At 38.0% G+C, this 20,250-nt stretch overlaps 1 protein-coding gene across 4 annotated transcripts; it reads left to right on the forward strand.

Annotated features, from left to right (window-relative positions):
* The first annotated feature begins 1,471 nt into the window (after window positions 1-1,471).
* LOC144637478 (pyroglutamylated RF-amide peptide receptor-like) lies at window positions 1,472-18,282 on the forward strand. Of its 4 annotated transcripts, none has more exons than XM_078496543.1 (7): window positions 1,472-2,113; window positions 3,600-3,660; window positions 6,632-6,764; window positions 12,129-12,145; window positions 13,495-13,762; window positions 14,749-15,000; window positions 15,987-18,282. In XM_078496543.1, the coding sequence occupies exons 3-7, from the start codon at window positions 6,669-6,671 to the stop codon at window positions 16,341-16,343; spliced, it is 990 nt and encodes a 329-aa protein (XP_078352669.1). In that variant the 5' UTR covers window positions 1,472-2,113; window positions 3,600-3,660; window positions 6,632-6,668; the 3' UTR covers window positions 16,344-18,282. The 4 variants fall into 4 exon arrangements, with proteins under 4 accessions (XP_078352669.1, XP_078352668.1, XP_078352667.1 ...); XM_078496541.1 differs by lacking the exon at window positions 1,472-2,113 and adding an exon at window positions 3,912-4,134 and having other exon boundaries at window positions 3,101-3,660; XM_078496542.1 differs by lacking the exon at window positions 3,600-3,660 and having other exon boundaries at window positions 1,473-2,113.
* The last annotated feature ends 1,968 nt before the right edge of the window (window positions 18,283-20,250 follow it).

Consider the following 20,250-nt stretch of genomic DNA (forward strand, 5'->3'; position numbering starts at 1 on the left):
GACACAAATTGTTTCTCGTAACACAAAATTTATACAACTTAAAGTGTATATGACAAAGTTCTTGGGATGCTGATGTGAGAATCGAAAATGGAAATTCGAAATCTCTTTTCTTCACCACATTTTCGAGCTATAAAATCGTGAAATTTCACTTCCAGTTGGGTCCAAAACCGCGCACAGTGGGGAGCTGGGTCCATTCTGCTTTTGACGTCATGGCTGGTCTAGACCCAGCTCCCCACTGTGCGCCGTGACGTCAAACAAGAATGCGCTCAGTGATACACTCAACAACCAAACAAAGCGAACAGTTTCTGAAAATCGTTAGCATTTAAGTTTGTCATGAAACATTAGGTCTAGAAATTACTTTCAGTGCTTTAAATGTGTAGTGTGTAACGTTTGATCGTACTGCAGCGCCAACGCACCGTATTCCTAGATGATGCATACTCTAAGGGCCTCTTCACATGAGCCCGGTTTACGGGCTGTCTCAGTTACCAGGACGGATTTTGACGTCTGTTCATATGGAAAATTTTAGCCCGGCTGACGGGGATAAAATTCAAGAAACGAAGCCAAAATGGCGACACATAAAGTTGCATCTTTCGCGACTATCGTAGCTTTATTGACCCTTGTAACTTTATTAATAAAGCTAATTCGCATATTTCTGAAGTGGAAATAGATACAAGGCAAAATTAAGCCATTTTAACCACCTAGTTACGAAAGGGAAGCTATTTTCTCAAAAAAGTTGCGTCCCGGCGACCGGGCTGTAGTGTTCATATGGGAAAATATTCTTCCCGGTTGCCGAGATCTCGGTTGCAGAAACCGAGATATCGGTAACCGGGCTGGCCCACCTTCTCATATGAACACATCCATAAATTTTACAAAGAAAATAGGAGTGAGCCGAGATCTTGGTAACTGGGCCAGCCCGGTCAACCGGGATCATGTGAAGAGGCCCTAAGGGCCTGATTACATGGCGAATTTCACCCCGAGCTGAGATTTCAGCCCGGCTTCTAAAACAAATCTTCTTAAAAACACGTCTGCGATTATATGGAGAAAGTTTCATCCCGGGCCGAAAACAGCCCGGGCTGAAATTTCCAGCCCGGTTTTTGAAACCGGGCTGAAAAACTCATGTAATTGCGTTTTGAATTTCAGCCCGGGCTGAAAGTTAGCTTGCGGATGCGCAGTGGTGGTTTTCAACAAAAGAAAATGGCGGCCACGATAATTATTCAATTTTAAAAGTGTTCAGCCCAGGCTGAAATTCTCCATGTAATAGCAACAAAATTCCAGCCCACCAAACCGGGTTGAAATTTCAGCCCGGGCTGAAATTCTTCATATAATCGGGCCCTAAATGCTTTCGAAAGGTTGTGTTATTTGTGCAAAATTTGTTAGAAGACTTGAATGCTAAACGAGTGAGAGGGTTAATAACGAGTTTATCAAACGACCGCAAATTGTGTACTTTGATAGTAGGCCATTCCTGACTGAGGAGTAAAAGGGGTCCTAAAATTAGAAGATTTTGGATTGAGCTCGTCAATACTTTCTAAATTTACTCATCTAATTGCCAAAATAGGCCGCCGCCAAGAGTGGTTAGACTGAGGACTTAGATTGAGACCTTGAATGAAAATATGCTCTGGATGAACCTTTCAAATGTTGCTTGCCAACAGCGGATTTATTGTCTTCTACAATATTTGGTCTAACATGCAATAGAATTGTTCTGTATTACCGACATAATCGGCATTGCACAGACTGATCACATTGAAACTTACAAACAACACATCGTTACCTCATGATCCTAGGGTTGTGAAAATCGGTTGAAGTTGTTTACGTGGAAGTTTATAACGCGGCATTTACATCAATGTGTTGTGTTGTAATGTATGATGCATTCATTGAATCTCGATCTAAGAGCACTGCAATTGACTAAAGTTCACGCCATATGGTATATTGCCCAGTTTCCGGTCGCTGGCAGTAAACAGTCTAAGCAAGTAAAAACACTTAACTCGACTTTTTCAGTTGTGGGTAACGCCGATTGAAGTAATCCAAAAAGGAAACCGATCAACCTAGCTGAATATTGGTGTTTTCGACTGGCCTTTTCCTTATACGCGATTCAAGAACGGGGAAAATTACTGAGGTTAGTAAGACGTTCAATACTACTACCGTAGACGGATTGCCCTGATTGCCCTTTTTACGGGAAATTTAGAAGTGAATTTGTCCATGAAAAGCCTTCAATAGAAAACGCATGCAAGTCCTTATAAATAGGTAAACTGTGGCAGTTTCTTGGTATTTTTTTATTGTTTGAGACAGTTTCTTGGTGTTGTGATCGTGCAATTATCGAATGACGTAATACCTGCAAAACAAAGTATTCAAAACACAGTAAACAAATGTAACCAAACGGCAGCACAATAGATAATTAAGACTAATTTCCACAACACCAAGATATACGCAAAACTGTCGACTGGGCTAAAAGTCTGTTAAAACCAAAACAGTTTGATATGTTCATGCTCTGTAACTTTATTTCAGTTGTTTTGTATAGTTATCATGTGTGAAAAAAAGTTGGAATTTTGTGCCTTAATGTCCGTTGGAAATGTGCACTGATTTTGAACCATTATATTGACGCTAACGGTGAAGTAGGTTTCTAAAAAGGATAATTCGTGCAGCTTGTTTTCTGTTAAACCTTCTACACTTGTGTGCTTTACACTGATAAAGGACTGCATAATTTAAAACAGGAAAGTTAAGGTAAGCTCCTGATATTGGAGTATTTTAAGCCGATACACTCGGCAATACTGATTTGCTATTTTTATTCGTTGCCATTGTTAAAAATAGACAAAGTTTTTCGTTTCGAAATAAAAGGTTTATGCTGCGTCCGCGGGTAAATAGGCACTAAGTTAATTGTCAACTGGAAGTTGATAAAGGTAAATAGACCGTCTTAGCAAAATAAAAAAAGGTGACGTTCCGAGCGTTAGTCCTTCCTTGGAGCAAATATTACTCCGACACTCTCGAGACTTCAAATCTTCCAAATTCGTTACATCGGCATATTTATTCTCCAAAGATATAAAACTTTACAGTATCGTGTGTAGCACAGACTATCCTTGCTCACATCACAGACAATTGTCTAAGTTTGGCTCACAGCCACTTGTATACACTTATCCATTACTTGGTGTGGGATCTTAAATGAGATGAAAAAGAGCCGCTCACGTTTATAATATACAATATTGAAGGACCTATTATAACCTAAGTTTAGTAGCATTACATTTTGATTTACATCACTGAAGAATCTTTTTTAGAATTTCTTGCAGCATTCTAGGCAGAAGAACAAAAAAAAAACACGAAAATTTACGTAATAATACAAAATACATTGTTATTCTATTTGATACAACCACGAATACAGTGTACTCTTGTAGGCTGATAGTTGCCGGGGAAATTTTGTGTAATAGACAAAAACAAATATTAGGTTCGAGGGCTTATACATATTTTATGTTAATATTTTAGAGCGCAAAATTTCAAAGGGCAACAATTTGGCCACAGGCCCGAGACATTAAATTATCATGCCTTTAATTTTTAGCACAAAATCTTCGGGAGATTTCCTAAAAGCTTAAATGGCATGAATTTTTTTACAGAAATCTTTAACATCGCGCCGCTTGGAGCATTTTATATTTTGCACTGACATCATTAGTTGAGGTAAGATTTCATTTGTGTGTATATAAGCAACATCTTGCATTTTAATCGTCGACTTGCAAAAACGGACAAAAATAAAGCCTTGGCTTTTCTCTACAACCTTGAACCGTTTTACCTGCTTTTTCCGATCCTATTTATATTAAACTTTTTCCTGTACTATTTTTCCATTTGGTACTTCTTTTTCACCTGAAATGAACGGAAGAAAATAAATAGCTGTAATCTTCAACTAAAAATGACATTTGTTTGCTGGTCAGGAACTACGTCAGCAAGTGCTCCCTAGAGAATTCTATCAGTTACCTGATAATGCCCGTCCAAGATTGTGCAACGTCATCAGTTTTGCCAGCCAATTACGTTAGAGTAAAAAAAATAGTGTTGATCTACATAGAAGTGCGTATAGTTAACATGTTGAGAGCATTTCAGAGCAGAAACAAGACCATTGCATCAGGACGCTGAACTTAACAAAATTGAATACAATAAGTAAGTGAATTGTTGTTACCTTACTCACGTGTTTCAGTTTTTATAGTTTACTGCTGCATTCTGCACTGCCAAGAGCTAGGATACCTTTCATAATTACATCCGGTACCTTTTATCATTTGTTACATGTATTACGGAGTCGTAGGCGGTTTACCTGTCTGTTATCGTGGGTTAGGTAGGCGAGTTAATATCAAAACACACTGAGAACGGCAGCTAAGTTGATGTCCTCGCTCACATCAAAAGATATTAATACAATTGCATATGCCATGCATGTAAGAAGGATCAATTTTTTACTGGAGTATTAATTTTTTCAAGTTGTTTATTAGAATCGATCGAATATTCGTCGGTGCTTGCATATTCCTCCGACGGTTTAACGAACTTTGTTGTCTAGTCACTCTGCAGTGAAACGAAAACAAAGTAACTAGTGCAAATAAGGAAACCAGTCTTATAGGTGGGGGCGTCTCGTTTATTGATCAGACAAAAACGGCCTAAGCATAGCTTAATACATGCAACTAATGTGCTTAAACATGGGAAAGACGTAGCACAAAATGTGCGAAAGTAAAGTTTCGTGTTTAGATTGGTCAGTGATCAAAAACGGAGATACCGTCGATCTACAACTCCTAACTGACAAACCACTTATTCGTAGCAGGATTACGTAACCTACACACCAACGAATCAACATGCCAATACATAGCTATCGTAGAATATAACAACGTAACAAAATAACTTTTACATAAAATATGTAATACTATCATTCCCTATTCTCTATTGTACGTGTTGGGTGAAAACTGAACGAGACCTTTCGCTCTAGCCAGTCATTGGTGAAAACGAGCCGAGATTGGCGATCCTCGCGCTCTACCTTTCGCCTCTTGATTTTACCTCGCCATAGAAAATATAGGAAAATATAGAGTATTCTCGGCTTAGTCTTATTAATACTGTACGTTCACCTTGGATCGAAGCAACTTAAAGCGTTATACACTATTCAAAACTTTAACTTATGGGGCATGATTCTCGATCTAAGAGCATGATATTGGCTATTGAAAATTAATGCCAAACAAGAGATCGTGATGCCGACTGATAAAAGTATTCCACGAAAACATTTAACCACTTTTTTTCCTTTTCATCAGAGATATTAGTCATTGCCGATTGCGACGGACTAAAAAAAGAATGCTGATATTTCGGCTGTATACTGGTGGTTTTGGCGGGCTTATAGTTACTTTTGCAAAACTCGAAATGGGATTTTTTTTACAGGTTTATTACATGTAAAACTCCAAATGCTAGTATAGTAGTATTGCCATTTATCGCCACTTGGTTAAAAGTTTACCCGACTATTAACCCATGTTATAGGAAATTTTCAAGGAAGGTTTTCAGTGGTTTTTGCACCAATACGTCCGATCGTGCTTGAACATTTTTTTAAAAAATATAACGATATTGAATTTCAGAATTCGTTCACACGTTATCACGAAATTTATAAAATTCACAAAACCAACCTAGTGCACCAGTTCACGTTTTGTTGAAGACCACGTTTAAAAATATCATTAAAAGAGAACGGTTAATTATTTTTAAACGAGAAAAAATGAGAAAAGGGCATACGCCTGAGTTACGTAATAATTGTCAATAGCCGGATTCTGGTCATTTGTACTTTTGAACATGGATTTGATTTTTACGGCGGTGTATTTAATATTGCTTACGCAAATCGGGACTGAACAACTAGATTGTCTTATTCATTTCGTTCCTGCCTTTCCTGTCCAGAGTGAAAAGGATTTCACGGGGGAAAGCAGGAATTCTTACAATTCAGTTCAATGTAGGCCTGTTCTCCAATTACTGTCAAACGGATGACTGACAAATAAGGTTTAACTCTAAAATAATTGCCAAGATACAATCTAACTGACAGGTGGTTTAAGTTTTTTTGGCGTCTCTTCCTTGGTGTTATAGAACCATCTTTGCCAAGTCCTTGTTAGTGGACGCATCAAATCACGTACTTTTAAACAAATAACTTTTTAAACGGGATTTTTACTAACAATTTTATAAAAGCTTTTTCATTTTTTGAATGAAAGCGTTTTAGTTTTTATATATGTAAAGCCCTCTTTGGCACAAGGAATGTATCGTTGCATAAGTTATTGGGCGGGATTTTCGTTAGTGATTGTCAATTATTCCCTATCTCTCAGCATTGTTAATAGAGGGATGTTGGTTATGTAGCCGGTGGAAGCTCTCTCAAAACCTGACAAAATATAATAGGTGGCTACGTGTGTTCATGCAACTAACCAATAAAAACATTGCGATTACGTAACTCATGCATAGCCGGTCACGGTTTGAGCGTAAAACAAAAGATGTGGATTGTCATGGACCTTAATTCCAACCTAAATTTTGCCCTTTTGTTTTGCTCCAATCATGTTTTCTAGGCTTTTTAACCATTGGCCTTTATTAACTATGTTCCCATTAGTTACCAACTTGTCGTAAACGATTGTCACTTATCAGCCTTTATAACTATTTTTTCCAGGTCGCAAAACTTTGAAACAGTGTTAAAACCTACAGTCATGCCCGAATCAGCTGATGTTGCCATAGCAGTGATCCACGCCATTTTATTCTTTCTAAACATTGTTGGAAACTCTCTTGTGTGTGCGATTATAAAGAACAAGAACATTGAGAAGCTTGAGAAGCTTAAAATCGGGCGCTTTGCCTTGAAAGGCAGGGTTCAGTACAGCAGAAACCACGAAGCAGTTACTTAAGTAGCACTCAGTCCGACTGTGTTTGTGTAAGTCACAGGGCTTGCATGAGCTGTATTAGTGTGCATAATATAATATCTAGAACGTTGTCGAGATTGCATTATTACTTAATGACATGATGGTTTCAATTTATAAATGTATCTCACACAATACAAATAAACGATTGAAGTAGACGACTAGACAATGTAAAGTTTGACTTAGCAAAGTGCAGTGTATTGGTAATACTGTAAGGTGCGGTTTCACCTGACGGTCGTGTGCTTTTCGGTATTTTCCAGGCATTGCATTTTGATGGGACAGTACTACAACTGTTTACCGGGGAACTACTATTGTCAAGAAAATGATCACAACTTGTTGATGAATGATTGAACATTTGTTTCATACCATTACTGTAATAGCAATTGATGAAGGCTTTTAGTACTGAACCAAAGTATAAGGACTGGGAAATACTGAAACCCATTATCAGCCACCTTAAACGGAAATATCTTGTTGGTGTTTCAAGGAATACAAGGAAACTTCACTCATCCCATGTATCTATGTATTGCGGTATTTTGTAATTTTTTGAGTGATTTTTGGGGATGTTTGGCAGGTGATAGTTTTTTTAAAAGAATTAGTAAAATTTAGACAACTAAGAAATATTGAAAATTTAATGTGAATTTAACATTGGAATTTGAAGTTAGAAATTGGCAGACGGACACCAAACAGTCCCGTGACATCCTGGAGTGTTTTTGCATGGGGTTCAACTGTGTGATGATGTTTCCATTTTTTTCTTCAATCCCCACTGATAAAGAACTGTTGTTGGTGTTATGTTGGTGTTATCACATGTCAAGCCTTTAACAAGGTATGAAAGAACACAAGGATTTAAATTATTCTGGTGCTCAATTTTTGCGTAACTAAAATTAATGTTACTCAAATTCCTGATGGATTCTGTCTTAAACTGTTACGAGCTTAGTATTTCCAAATTATTGCATGTCAATGTAAGGCAAGACAAGACATGCCTTGGTTCTTATGTAATTCTCTTAAAAACACATAAGATATTGACTATAATTTTGTCTGTGCTATGGCAATTCACAGTGGGGTGGTCTTGATGTGTCTTTAACTTGTAGACTGGACTGGACTAGTAAAACGCGGACTTGTAAAACGCCTCTAGACACTTCGAATTCCTTGGCCACAATCATCTTACGGCTCTCTTCAATACATAATGTCTCAAAAAAACAGTAACCTCAGAAAGAAGTCAGAAGCAAATAAGGTCGAAAGACCGAATTTGAACATATAACGGCAAATGTTCTAATGTCACGAACGTAGGAGTCGTGTAGGCCCGTCACCTTTATTTACCACATACTGCCCCCAAATTAAAACAGTACCCTCAGAAAGAAGTCAGAAGCAAATAAGGTCGAAAGACCGAACTTAAACATTTAACGGCAAATATTCCAATGTCACGAACGTAGGAGTCGTGTAGGCCCGTCACCTTTATTTACGATTGACTGTTGATTTCTGGACGGGCCCCGTTCTACCTCGTGCGAGCAATACAAACGACTGCACTCAACAGACGTCAAGTAGTGGAAAGAAAGAAACATATGCACACAACTCATAGCATCAATCCCGTTGTTTTAGTAGGGGTTTGCAGAACGAACATGTGCTATACTGCAAAAACATCTCCACGCTAAAACAGACCATAGAGTGCTCAAAAAAGCTAGAAATATGCCGTCGAAGAAACACACAAGAGCTTCAAACACAAATTGTTTCGCTCGCTAAACCGTTTAGTTTCCGTTTAGTGTCCGCGTTCTACAAGTCCGTGCTTAACAAGCCCTCGTTTTACAAGTCCGCGTTTTACAAGTCCGCGCTTTACTAGTCCTCGTTTTACAAGTCCGCGTTTTACTAGTCCGCGTTTTACTAGTCCGCCTTTTACAAGTCCGCGTTTTACCTGAGTCCGCGTTTTACTAGTCCGCGTTTTACAAGTCCGCGTTATACTAGTCCGCGTTTTACAAGTCCGCGTTTTACTAGTCCGCGTTTTACTAGTCCAGTCCAGTCCTCGAAATACAGTATGCCAAAACTCCCCGCCCTCTAAAGATAAGTCCTTGACGGTTCTTGTCGTTTTTCGGTGCCTATTCATCTTCGGCATCTTTCTCATCCACCTCTCGTTCTGTCCTGTGTCTGTCATCACACGAAAGAAAAGCTGATTCTCAAAAAATCTGCCACAAAAGGAAATTGACAAAAACAATATGAAAACCATATATCGAAAGTTTCTTATTCTAAAATTTTATCATACGTCTTAATTCAGAGCTACAAAGAAGTTCCTCCTTTTGAGTTATTGATACTGTTCTTACAGTACCTCTTTCCACTAGCGAAATTTTACAAAATTCCTTCGCGGCGAAAAGGTAGCGCGAATCCAGAACAGACTCCAATCGAGCGTGGGTTAATTCTAGATTACTATTAATTAACTATTACAACATTCATTTTTAAAATAGTTTCCCAAGCCGATTAAGCTAACTAAACGTCGAGTGTATCTTTCAGTAAACAAAACATGCCGTTATGACGCCGGAAATCCAGCTCACGCATACTATACCCCGTGACTCACGCAAACCTCCGACTTACGTGCTACTACAGTCATTCCTTTCTAAACATTTTTTTTTTACCACCACCGTACCTTTCTACCCAAAAAACTCATGAAACCGCCCGGTTTTAACCTGTTTTAACCTTTCAAAAATTAGAGCGTTCGAAACTAAATAAGATCCGTAATCACAAACAACATACAGCCGTTTACCAGCACTCTTTAAAACTCCTGAAACCCTTCAAAATCAGGCAAAATAAATCTTTGAAATAACCTTTATCAATGTTTCTTATTTTTTATTCAGTTCTATAAAATGCCTTTCATACACTACTGTCAAACAAAAATTTCAATTTCCTCAAAGTTTCAAGACAAAAGAATAACAAATATTTCGTGCACAATGTAATTTGATTAAGCCAATATTATCACGTCTAAAAATACTTCAAGCAATTCAGTGAAAACCCGTTTTTTTTTTCGTATCAACGAAAACCACTTTCGAATAATCAATACATGAAAATAACAATAAGATCAAAAGGAAGAAAGGAACCTTTCTAATTATTTGAAGACTTTCAAAGCCGTGATATTATGCATCCAATCCGCGATAAAATTTAATTACAACAAAATCCAAGTTCTCATTTTGAAGTCCATTTTTTTCAGTTGATACCTTTATCCAACTTGTGAAAAATTCCATTCAAGTTCCTATTAATACTGTACATTCCCAATGTTTTGCTCAGGTCTTCAGAAGCGTCTTACTAACCAAATCTAAAATAATTCCAAAACATGCTGTACAAACATTCTACTCTTTGTGACAAACGACTTGACGACCAATTGTTCGAAATGAAAATCGACACAGTTCTTCCTAAATAAAAAAAAAAGTTTTACGGCGGAGTCAGGCTCAAAAAATATACCGCAAGATCACACCCCCATTCATAGTCAGAAACCAGCAAACCATCTAGTTTGCTAAAAAAAACACTGCGTGACATCAATGACGTTACCTTTTTCATTTACAAAAATAACTTTAACTTGTCAAAGTAAGTGCAATTTCACAATGGTGAATATATCGGCCCAGTTCTCGGCCGGGTCCAGTTCTCGGCCACTTTGTGTTTAACGCGTTTTTTCACACTCCAGTTGAATCAAAAAGAAAAGGTATTTCCTTCAAACGATAGACTGATTCATGTGCTTTAAGTATCTTGAGTTTGATCGTTCAATTCGATATAGAAAGCTCACACGTCGAGTTTACGCGGAGGTAGTTGTTTGTTTACGGCTCCAAATTCATGGTGTAGTTAAATTCGTATTTTATCCAAAAGCCCCCACCATACGAGCTAATTTTTGGCATGTGAAACGTAGAATAATTCAGCTTTCTGCTTTAGTTAACTTTTCGTTGAACCGTTGTATTTTTTGGTCTTAATTTACTTCGAAATTTTTTCTTGCGACGTTTGCGTATTTGCCAGTTCTCGGCCACCCTGCTCGCTATCACAGCTTAGCGCTTGGTTTTTAATATAATTTCATCTGCTGCTGCCAGAATGAAAGAAATAAATGTTTTAAAAATAAAGTTCAATCTTATCTCTAAGTTTTGAGCTGATTCTTGTCTTGTCTATTATTTCTACAACACCTAAATATTTCAAGACCTTTTCACTGCAAAATAAACCATCTAAATGCACGGGTCACACAATGCGGTTTTGCCAGAACCTGCACATAGGCAACTAGGCGCGTTAAAATCCTTCTTTTCTAAAGTAAAACAAAGCATCATAAAAATAATTTGGGATCGATATAGTATAAATAGGTTTACAGAGTGATTTTATGACTGTGAAAATTAATTGAGCATTTTTTTACAGATAATTACGCACAAGCTTTTTAGTGGCTGAGAACTGGGCCAAGGTGGCCGAGAACTGGGCCCACAAATTGAGCTTTTATTTTTATTATTGCTCGGGCAAATTAATTTTTGACCGGTCGATAGCTTTACACCAAAAAGCTGAATAATGTAGCTAGCTCTGAGAGAAATTTCAAGTTCCTGCGGTTCTTCTGAGGTAAGAAATACAAGTTTACGTCAAAAGTGGCCGAGAACTGGGCCAAGGTGGCCGAGAACTGGGCCCACAAATGGAGCTTTTATTTTTATTATTGCTCGGGCAAATTAATTTTTGACCGGTCGATAGCTTTACACCAAAAAGCTGAATAATGTAGCTAGCTCTGGGAGAAATTTCAAGTTCCTGCGATTCTTCTGAGGTAAGAAATACAAGTTTACGTCAAAAGTGGCCGAGAACTGGGCCAAGGTGGCCGAGAACTGGGCCCACAAATGGAGCTTTTATTTTTATTATTGCTCGGGCAAATTAATTTTTGACCGGTCGATAGCTTTACACCAAAAAGCTGAATAATGTAGCTAGCTCTGGGAGAAATTTCAAGTTCCTGCGGTTCTTCTGAGGTAAGAAATACAAGTTTACGTCAAAAGTGGCCGAGAACTGGGCCCCATACTGTACTTTGCACCGTAAGCTTTTTTCTCTGTCCTTCCGCCGAAGCAAAAAAACACAACCTGATTACACATTAACCCAAAAGTCGACCAAGTGTGCCTGCAACGATTTCCTGTCAAAACTAAAATGAAAACCATTGCGGTATGCGTCACCCGTAGCGGTTTTGTAGCAACCCCGAGCTATCCCCGTCTTTTTGGCCGCGCCAGGAGACTACGCTCTAGGACGACCAAAGGGTAAACCTTAAATCGGCCACGCCCGATTAAAAATCGGGATATGAGGTTTGCCTAGAAGACTGAATGTATCATACAAAATCATAGTAGTATTTCTCTCTTAGTTCCTTGCCCCCTGGTGGGGGATAGGGCGGGACATCAATGCTCGCCATCTGTCCCTATTCTTGGCCACAGCTGCTGCTGCAGCCCACGATACTACATCGTAGTAGTATTTCTAGGCGTTATGTTTTCCAGTAAACCTGAATGAATCAAACCGTCATTAACGTAAATCTCCTAGTTTTAGATGAGAGCATGGCTAAAGTCATGCTTGAAAAGTGTGCGTTTTTGGAAATCAGTGATTTATAGTAATTGATTTCGGTTTTAAAAACCTTTTTGTGATAAAGAGTAACTTATAGCGAAGAAGGCTGTTGAGCTCTGAAGTCATTTTCTGGCTATAACAGAACTCTTCCGCAAGTCATTATTATTATCGCTATTTATGTGCAAATTTGACATAAGCAGAATCACGGCTTTGAGGATTTTGTTGATGAATTTAGCTTGTGTTTTTGATGTAATATATCAAGCACGAGAGTACGTGTTTCTTATTTCCAAGCACAGAGAAGAGAGTTGAAAATACGACGCGCGACGAGTATTTTTGTCGAACTTTAAAGCGTTTAGAAATGAAATGAAACATGCTTTCTTTAGTGGTTGACCTATCATCTTAAACAATACTATAACTAAAGAGTAAACCGGGAAATTAAATCATACAATTATTGCAGTTTTCAGTGAAATGCGAACTCTGAAATTCAAAATCCAACTAACGATTGCGTTTTTCGCTGCCGTCAATCATAATTATGGCAACAGCTAGCGAACCATGAAAAACAGAAACAAACAAAATGGATCGAAATCTACCAATCACAGTCGAGAGACGTGACCTTTTGACCCAGGTGAAGTGAGCGTCTGTTTCCCGAGAGGTCCGCAAAGATGATTGACGGCAGCGAAAAGCGTAAACCGTTGGTTGAGGATTAAATTTCAGAGTTCGCATTTCACTGAAAAGCGTAATAAATCTTTGGCAATTACAATGAGATATCCAATAAATCACCGCCACAGTTCCGGAATGAATTTCATTGCTGAGCGATTTTATTCCATCCTCATATGTTTCTCTGTAAATGTTTACATGATACCGAGACGAAAGTCAAGTTCTGGGATGAGTTCATTCCAGTTTTCATTCCGGAAAGAAATTTTCGTCCTGGAATTATATTTCATTCTGGTTTCGTTCCGGAGTTTCGTTTCGGAATGAAAGTTATTTCGAAATCATGTAAACAGGCCCTTTAAATTGCCAAACGATATCTTTCAGATGATTCCTTTACATGACAACACGAAATTCAGCCATTCTATAATTTTCTTATCGTATTTCACAGGATTCCCATCAACTACTTACTTGTGAACCTGGCTATAGCAGATATCCTGTATGCAGCGTTTATTGCACCGGAAGTTATTTTGAGAATCACTATCACCCACCCAGGGGGGATTGCTGGTTCAGTTTTATGCAAATTAGTGACGGCTGGAATCTTTGCATGGATTGGAGGAATTTCTTCCGTGGTCACCCTGGTTGTTATCGCCTTTGAACGATATTATGCAGTTATACATCCTTATGATAACAGGAAACTTAACAAAAGTAAACTAAAGGTGTGTTTAAAACCAACGCTTATGAATACTTAAAAAAAACGAGAATTGCTATGGAAAAAACGAGCCGCAAGCGAGTGCTTTCACAACTTTTTTGAGTTCCCCTAATCTTTAACGAGTGTTTCTATTTAACAACTAAGCCACGATCCCGAGTTTTTTTATGAGCGAAAAGTCAACGAGACGCGGCCGAGTTTAGCTGACTATCACTCATAGAAAACAAGGGTGAGTTGTCTAATGGTATTAGTAGATGTTTATTTTACAATAACTGAGCGAATAATTCTCACGCGCTGATTGGCTAATTTTTATTGTCAATAAGAGTACAGACGCATGAAACTCGTTGCTGACGCAATCAGCAAAGGTTTAGGCAAACTTTTCAACATTGATTTAGCGCTGCATTCTTGATGAGGCGAGAATTATACGTACCACAAAACTAGTAGTTTTCAATGAGGAAATCATCTAAAATTTATCAGTTAAAACATTGCATCCTGAATTTGTTGAAGATCCACGAGCCGCTAGGCGAGTGGATCTACAACACTTTGACAGTGTTATGGTGCAATTTATCATCAATAACAGGACAGACGCATAAAACACTGATGTCAATTTGTTAAATTTATATTTATTGATTTAATGTACTTTAAAGCAAAAACAAAACACGAATAAAGGTTCCTTCAGAGAGCAACGCGAGTGCAAACACGTTCTACCAAGAATAGAAAACAAAACGAAAACCAAAGCCGATTAGCGGATTTCCAATAGAACACGACTAAAACGCTAACAGAAAAAAAAAAGAAAGGAAAATAACCCGTTTATTCCAGTTAACAAAATACAAATTCTTTTTGGACGAGCCTTCGTTGGACTGCTTTGGAGTACGGATAGAATTTAGGATTAATTGTATTGCTTTCGACAAATCAGAAACCATTTGTTTCGTTGAGTGTACTGCAGGTGTTACAAAATGTGATTTTCGTGATTTTTTTTTACTTTTACTATTTTAGGTGATCATTCCCGGTTCTTGGATCTTCTCATTGCTAATCAACATGCCACTGTTCCTGGTCGTGAATGTGAAGGGCAACAGCTGTGTGAATATCTGGATATCCGGGGAGGACTGGATGCCCAAAGCTTATGATCTGATGTGGTCAGGCATGATAATTGTTTGCGTGTTAATGATGGTTGTTTTGTACTCCAGAATCGTCTACACGCTGTGGTTCAAACAGCAATACGACAACCAACCTGCCTTCCAAAATAGAGTAAGTGTTTTTAAAAATAGTTCTTAGCGTGTATTGTGTTGTGGATTCAGTTGTTAGTACACGTAATAGACACACCTTAGACTCCGTTTACACTAGACGGAAATTTTCCGGATTAGTGACGAATCCGTGATGTTTTAGCATCGGATTCGTTTTGGCGTTTGTACACAGGCAAGTGAATTTGAAACAAAAACGTCCCGATTTGGTCGTGTGTCTGGTAATTTTGAATCCGGTATCTAAAGTGAATACTTTGTGTCCTATTAATTTTGAATCCGCGTGGTTTTGTCGTGTAAACAGGTCTTGCAATGAATCCTGACATTTTTTCGCCTGCGATACTGACTTTTCTCCATCTTCTTGTAAATACAAATATGCGAAATCTTTTCTAATAACAGGGTACTTACTTTTAACGCTTTCCTACTCCGATTTTTGGTAATCCTTTTTGCAACTTTACGAACGCACCAGCCAGAATTAGACGACACGGAGTCCTGTTACCAGTTAATCAAAACTATAACAAAATTTGAGTAAAGAACCAACCTTCCGATACATAGTTCAACGTCTTTATGAATGCTGATAACCATGACAGTCAACTCAACAAATACCAATATCAGAGCGAGCAAAATGACACGTACTGTTCAATTACAAGCATGACGCGTAAAATGTCCTATTACACTGATGAAGGGACAGAAGTCCCGAAACGTCTGGGATTATTTACACAAATTAGCGCAGAAACGAAACTATTTTTCTATTATGTGATCATCTGGATGCGCTGCACAGCTTTTAGCAATATTTTGACAATAGTATGATCTTAATATGTCCTATTACACCAGTAACAAGCAGGACACGAGCACTGTCCTATAGGTGCTGAAATTAGTGTCCTATAGGTGCTGAAATTAGGCTGCTGATAACCAATCACGTTCGAGAGTTTTGTTATAGTTTTGATTAAAGGAATAATAGTTGCACTAATCGGATTTGCGTCTCTTTATACACAGGGTGTCCTCAGAGTGCGGAAGCGAGTCACCTTAATGGTTATTACTGTCACTGCCCTGTTTGGAATCTGTTGGGTGTCTGACGTAATTGCTCACGGGATTGACTACTACACATCACTCCGTGTTAGTGAAGCCACATACCCAGTTATTCACACAATGGTCCTGCTCAATTCCGCGGTCAACCCATTTGTATACGCTCTGATGAACAAAACCTTCCGAGAGAAGATGCAGGGAATGGTCAGCTGTAGCTGTACTGGTTCGACTGGATCTGTAGAACCCAATGCTGGCGAGCCTCAAATCATCGCGTTTAACAATAAAATGTACAGATGCTCCATAGCAGGAACATCATCTAGCGAGTGATCATAATGGGCATAGTTGATATATTCAAGGAAAATTTTAGTGATCCCTCGTTATGTTAGAAGAAAACGGTAGTTTTGTTTTTCGGTGCGATCGTCCAGGTGAGAGTTCTTCTGAAAAGAACTGTTGCTGGTGAGTTACGTTTCGACGACGTGAATAAATAAATCACTTTTATTTTGCGAGGGTAGCACGCAATAGTCTTGCAGCTAACAAAATTGTGGCCTATCGAATTAGAATTTAGAAGTGTTGATTTTTGTGGAGGGAGGAAAACCAGAGACCCCTGAGAAAAACCCTCGGAGCAAGGACGACGCCGGGTCCGGGAATCGAACCCGGGCCACATTGGTAGGTGGTGAGCGCTTTCACCACTGCGCCAACCATGCTCCCCTGAGCGGAAATCATCTTTAGAGTAAAGTGAAAATTTGTTTGTCAGTTGATGATTTTATAAGGCTGGTTTGTTCACGCCGATTGGCCAGTTATGCCGCCATGTTATTGGCAGTAAGACACGTTTATAGCTTGCCAACAGCGATTGGTCTGTCAAAGTAAGTTTCGATCTCTTTTGTTAGTCAAATTTATGATCGAGGCTCGTTTGTCGGTGTTGTTTATGTCGTGAATAAGTTGTATGTAAGACATCAGTCACCAACAGTTCTTTTTAGACTTACACTCACCTGGACGATCACACAAGATAAAGCACTGGTACTGTTAATTTCAAACCATTTACCAAAGCAATAGTAGCCTGTTCTAGGCTCTGGGTAGTTATGGGAGAGCAAATAACGCGGGAACAGGCTAAAGCAATAGTTGCTACTTTATTTGCAAATGGGTAGAATTTTTACTTTGGCACAGGTGCTAGTGAGATTGCACGACAAATTCTTAGATTATTTAAATCAGTTATTTTTTTTTAAGTTTTTGAATAAAGGGTAACTGTGCTGTACGAATGTCGTCTAGATAGCTAGCCTTTGTGATTGTAAGTTTAATTGTAATTGTCTCACATGTTATTACAGACTTCTCCTAGTGACTCTTTTTTACAAAAATAACAATACTTAAAATGCTTGAAAAGTGTCATAAATAAAGGCATGGCATCTTTTAATAATGATCTCTAAGTCAGGATTATAATAAAGTAAACACACGTTTACTGGACGCCATAAGGTTAATTTTTTACTGTTTTATTTTTTATTCTGTATTCTGCAATGTTTTTTATTTGTGACATCATTTCATTTGTGTAAGTCTACAGGAAAAGAATAACAATTTGTATTGTAATCGTATAAAGTAGTTTACGATATGTACATAATCGTTTTGTAATATTAGTGTAAGTAATTGTAAGTAGCATTTTGGTACGTATATGTATTGGAATAAAATATAAAAAAAAAAACAGTTTATTTCAAAAGGACAAGACAAAATACGGCAGTCACCTGCAAAATGATAACAAAAAAATTGTGGTGGGTTACTACATACCTTATAATACGGAATGAAATACAATAAAGTTAACTTAAATTAAATTAAATATCACAGCATGGAAACATAACTTTACTGTGGTGTAAATCTCAAGTAAAGCTGGCGTAAATTTGGAATTTAATCAGCTTGACGCTATCTTTACACTTTTTTTTTAAAGTTTTTAAAGTGACCTTTAAAGCTACCAGCTTTACACTCAAGTTTTAAGGAAGATAAAGAGACTCACATTAAATCACATTATATATGGTAGCGTAAAAGTCGGTTTAACAACCTTTAACAACATTTAATTGATGGTGTAAACTTGAATAACCAACTTTACACCAGATTTAACCACCTTTAATTTCACAATAATACCAATTTTCATGCCGTGTATAAGTATTAAGTAATCAGTTAATTACAATAAATAAGTTATTTACAAGAATGTAGTGTTTCGACCGAGGGTATAGTTTTAGCAGACGTCAGCTGTTTTAGAAAAATCGCGCTACTTATCTAAATGCAACTGAAAAGGCTAGACAGTGTAAATAATACGAGCCCGTAACGAACGCTACTCTTGGCATTAGGTAATTCCTTTTTCTTCTTTAGTTTGTTAACAAACAAACTGATATATCTATGGCATTGAACCCGCAGGGTCTGGGCAGAGCTGTATAGTTCTGCTTTATGGGTGGCTTGGCTTCGTCCGTTGTTGGCCAACATCGGTTACAAGATTCACTGTTTAAAAAAAATGCTTTTTTTATTATTTTCAGCTGTTTGGCGGCTCTTTTGGCGAACATTGTCTTTGGAATTATATATAGCCTTGCAGCACCTTTTTGATGTTTGTAAAGCCTCGATCAGACGGTCAATAATAATCGATGATACATGTAGTTCGCTGCTTCCAACTATCATTCACTATCATTGACTATTATTATACATTAGAATTACTTTAAAACGTGATTGGTCGAGAGCATTCAGTCAATATACAGTAGCATGTGAACTTGACATGATAACCCAATATTTGCAGCAGATATTGGGTTATCATGTCGAGTTCAAAGTCTGCCTAGTTTCCAAGCCCCTCGTCCGTGTAGTGCTGTCAAACTTTTGAAAATATGGCTGAGCGATTCGCCTCCGTTCCCGAAGAGGAATTGAAAGTTTTGATCGAGAATAAAGATTCTAAAAACACCAAGAGAACAACAAAAACAAGTGAAAAATTCTGAATGATTATTTGAAGGAGAAGAACCTGGAGGAACCACAAGATAAAACCGCTTTGGCCAATGTTCTGGCGAAGTTTTACGCCGGCGCTAGAAAAAGTGATGGCAAATTGTTTGAAAACGTATAATAAAACAATTATTGAATTTGGTTTTTGCATGATATCGTGAATCATCAAAACCTTGTGTCTGTGTTATCTGCCGAAGCCGAAGGCTGAGGCAGATAACACAGACCTCGGTTTGATAATTCACGATATCATGCTTAACCTCATCCAATAATTGCTTAATATCTTGCATTTTCACCTGCGCCTGCGGGAATCATAAAATACTATGAAACTCGTATTAAGATATGCGCGCGTATTGTTCGTCAAACCATCGAATATAAGGTGACTTTTTTATTTGCCAATAGAGAAATTACACGATACAATACTTACAGAACATTACACAGCTTACAATTGACTGGGTTATGCCAGACTTTTACATTACAATACGATTTTTACACTTAATACAATATATCACGTACACTACTGCTAGATTTATATGTATACAATACAGTCAACTCTCGCCTTGCAGACACCTCGTTATTACGGCAACCCTGTTATTACGGACAGGAGTTGCAGTCCTGCCCAATTGGAATTACTGAAAATAACTCTCGCTACCACGTACATCCTATATTATGGACACCAAATTGTGGTCCGGAAGGTGTCCGTTTTAGAGGGAGTTGACTGTATCACGGACACCAAGGTGTGGTCCCGAAGGTGTCCGTTATTGACGGAGTTGATTGTAGCCAGCGCGAAGCGCGGGAAAACTGTGTGAGCGAATCATGATTGGTTTTGGTTTTACTTGTGATTGGTTGAATGGTAGATCTTTCTTGTATTTCATTATAAACAACTTCAGAGAATCAGTGTGACTGTAACAGCCTGACGTATATCATGTCACTATTTTTTTTTTTTTTTGGGGGGGGGGGGGGGGAGGGGATTGTTTAATGGGTGATTGTATAATTTCGTTCAGAAAAGGGCGACATATTTTGTACTTGAAACTTTTAAGGTGCGTCACGTTTATACCTTCCAATTTTCAATGCTGGAAAATGTCTTGCTTTTTTTACGAACTTAAAGGCGAAAGATAACTGTTACGGAGAATTTCCCGTATTTAAGTCATTTATATATTAAACCGTACTTAGCATGTTTATCATTTAAAAAACACTTAAAAAGCCAACAGCGTCTAATTAGCCAAAAATAACCTGTTGATCTGTTATTTTGGTCGTTTAATATAAAAAGGCGTAA

Source organism: Oculina patagonica, chromosome 14 (genome assembly GCF_052425735.1).
Source record: "Oculina patagonica isolate OP01 chromosome 14, crgOcupat, whole genome shotgun sequence".
Lineage (NCBI taxonomy): Eukaryota > Metazoa > Cnidaria > Anthozoa > Scleractinia > Oculinidae > Oculina > Oculina patagonica.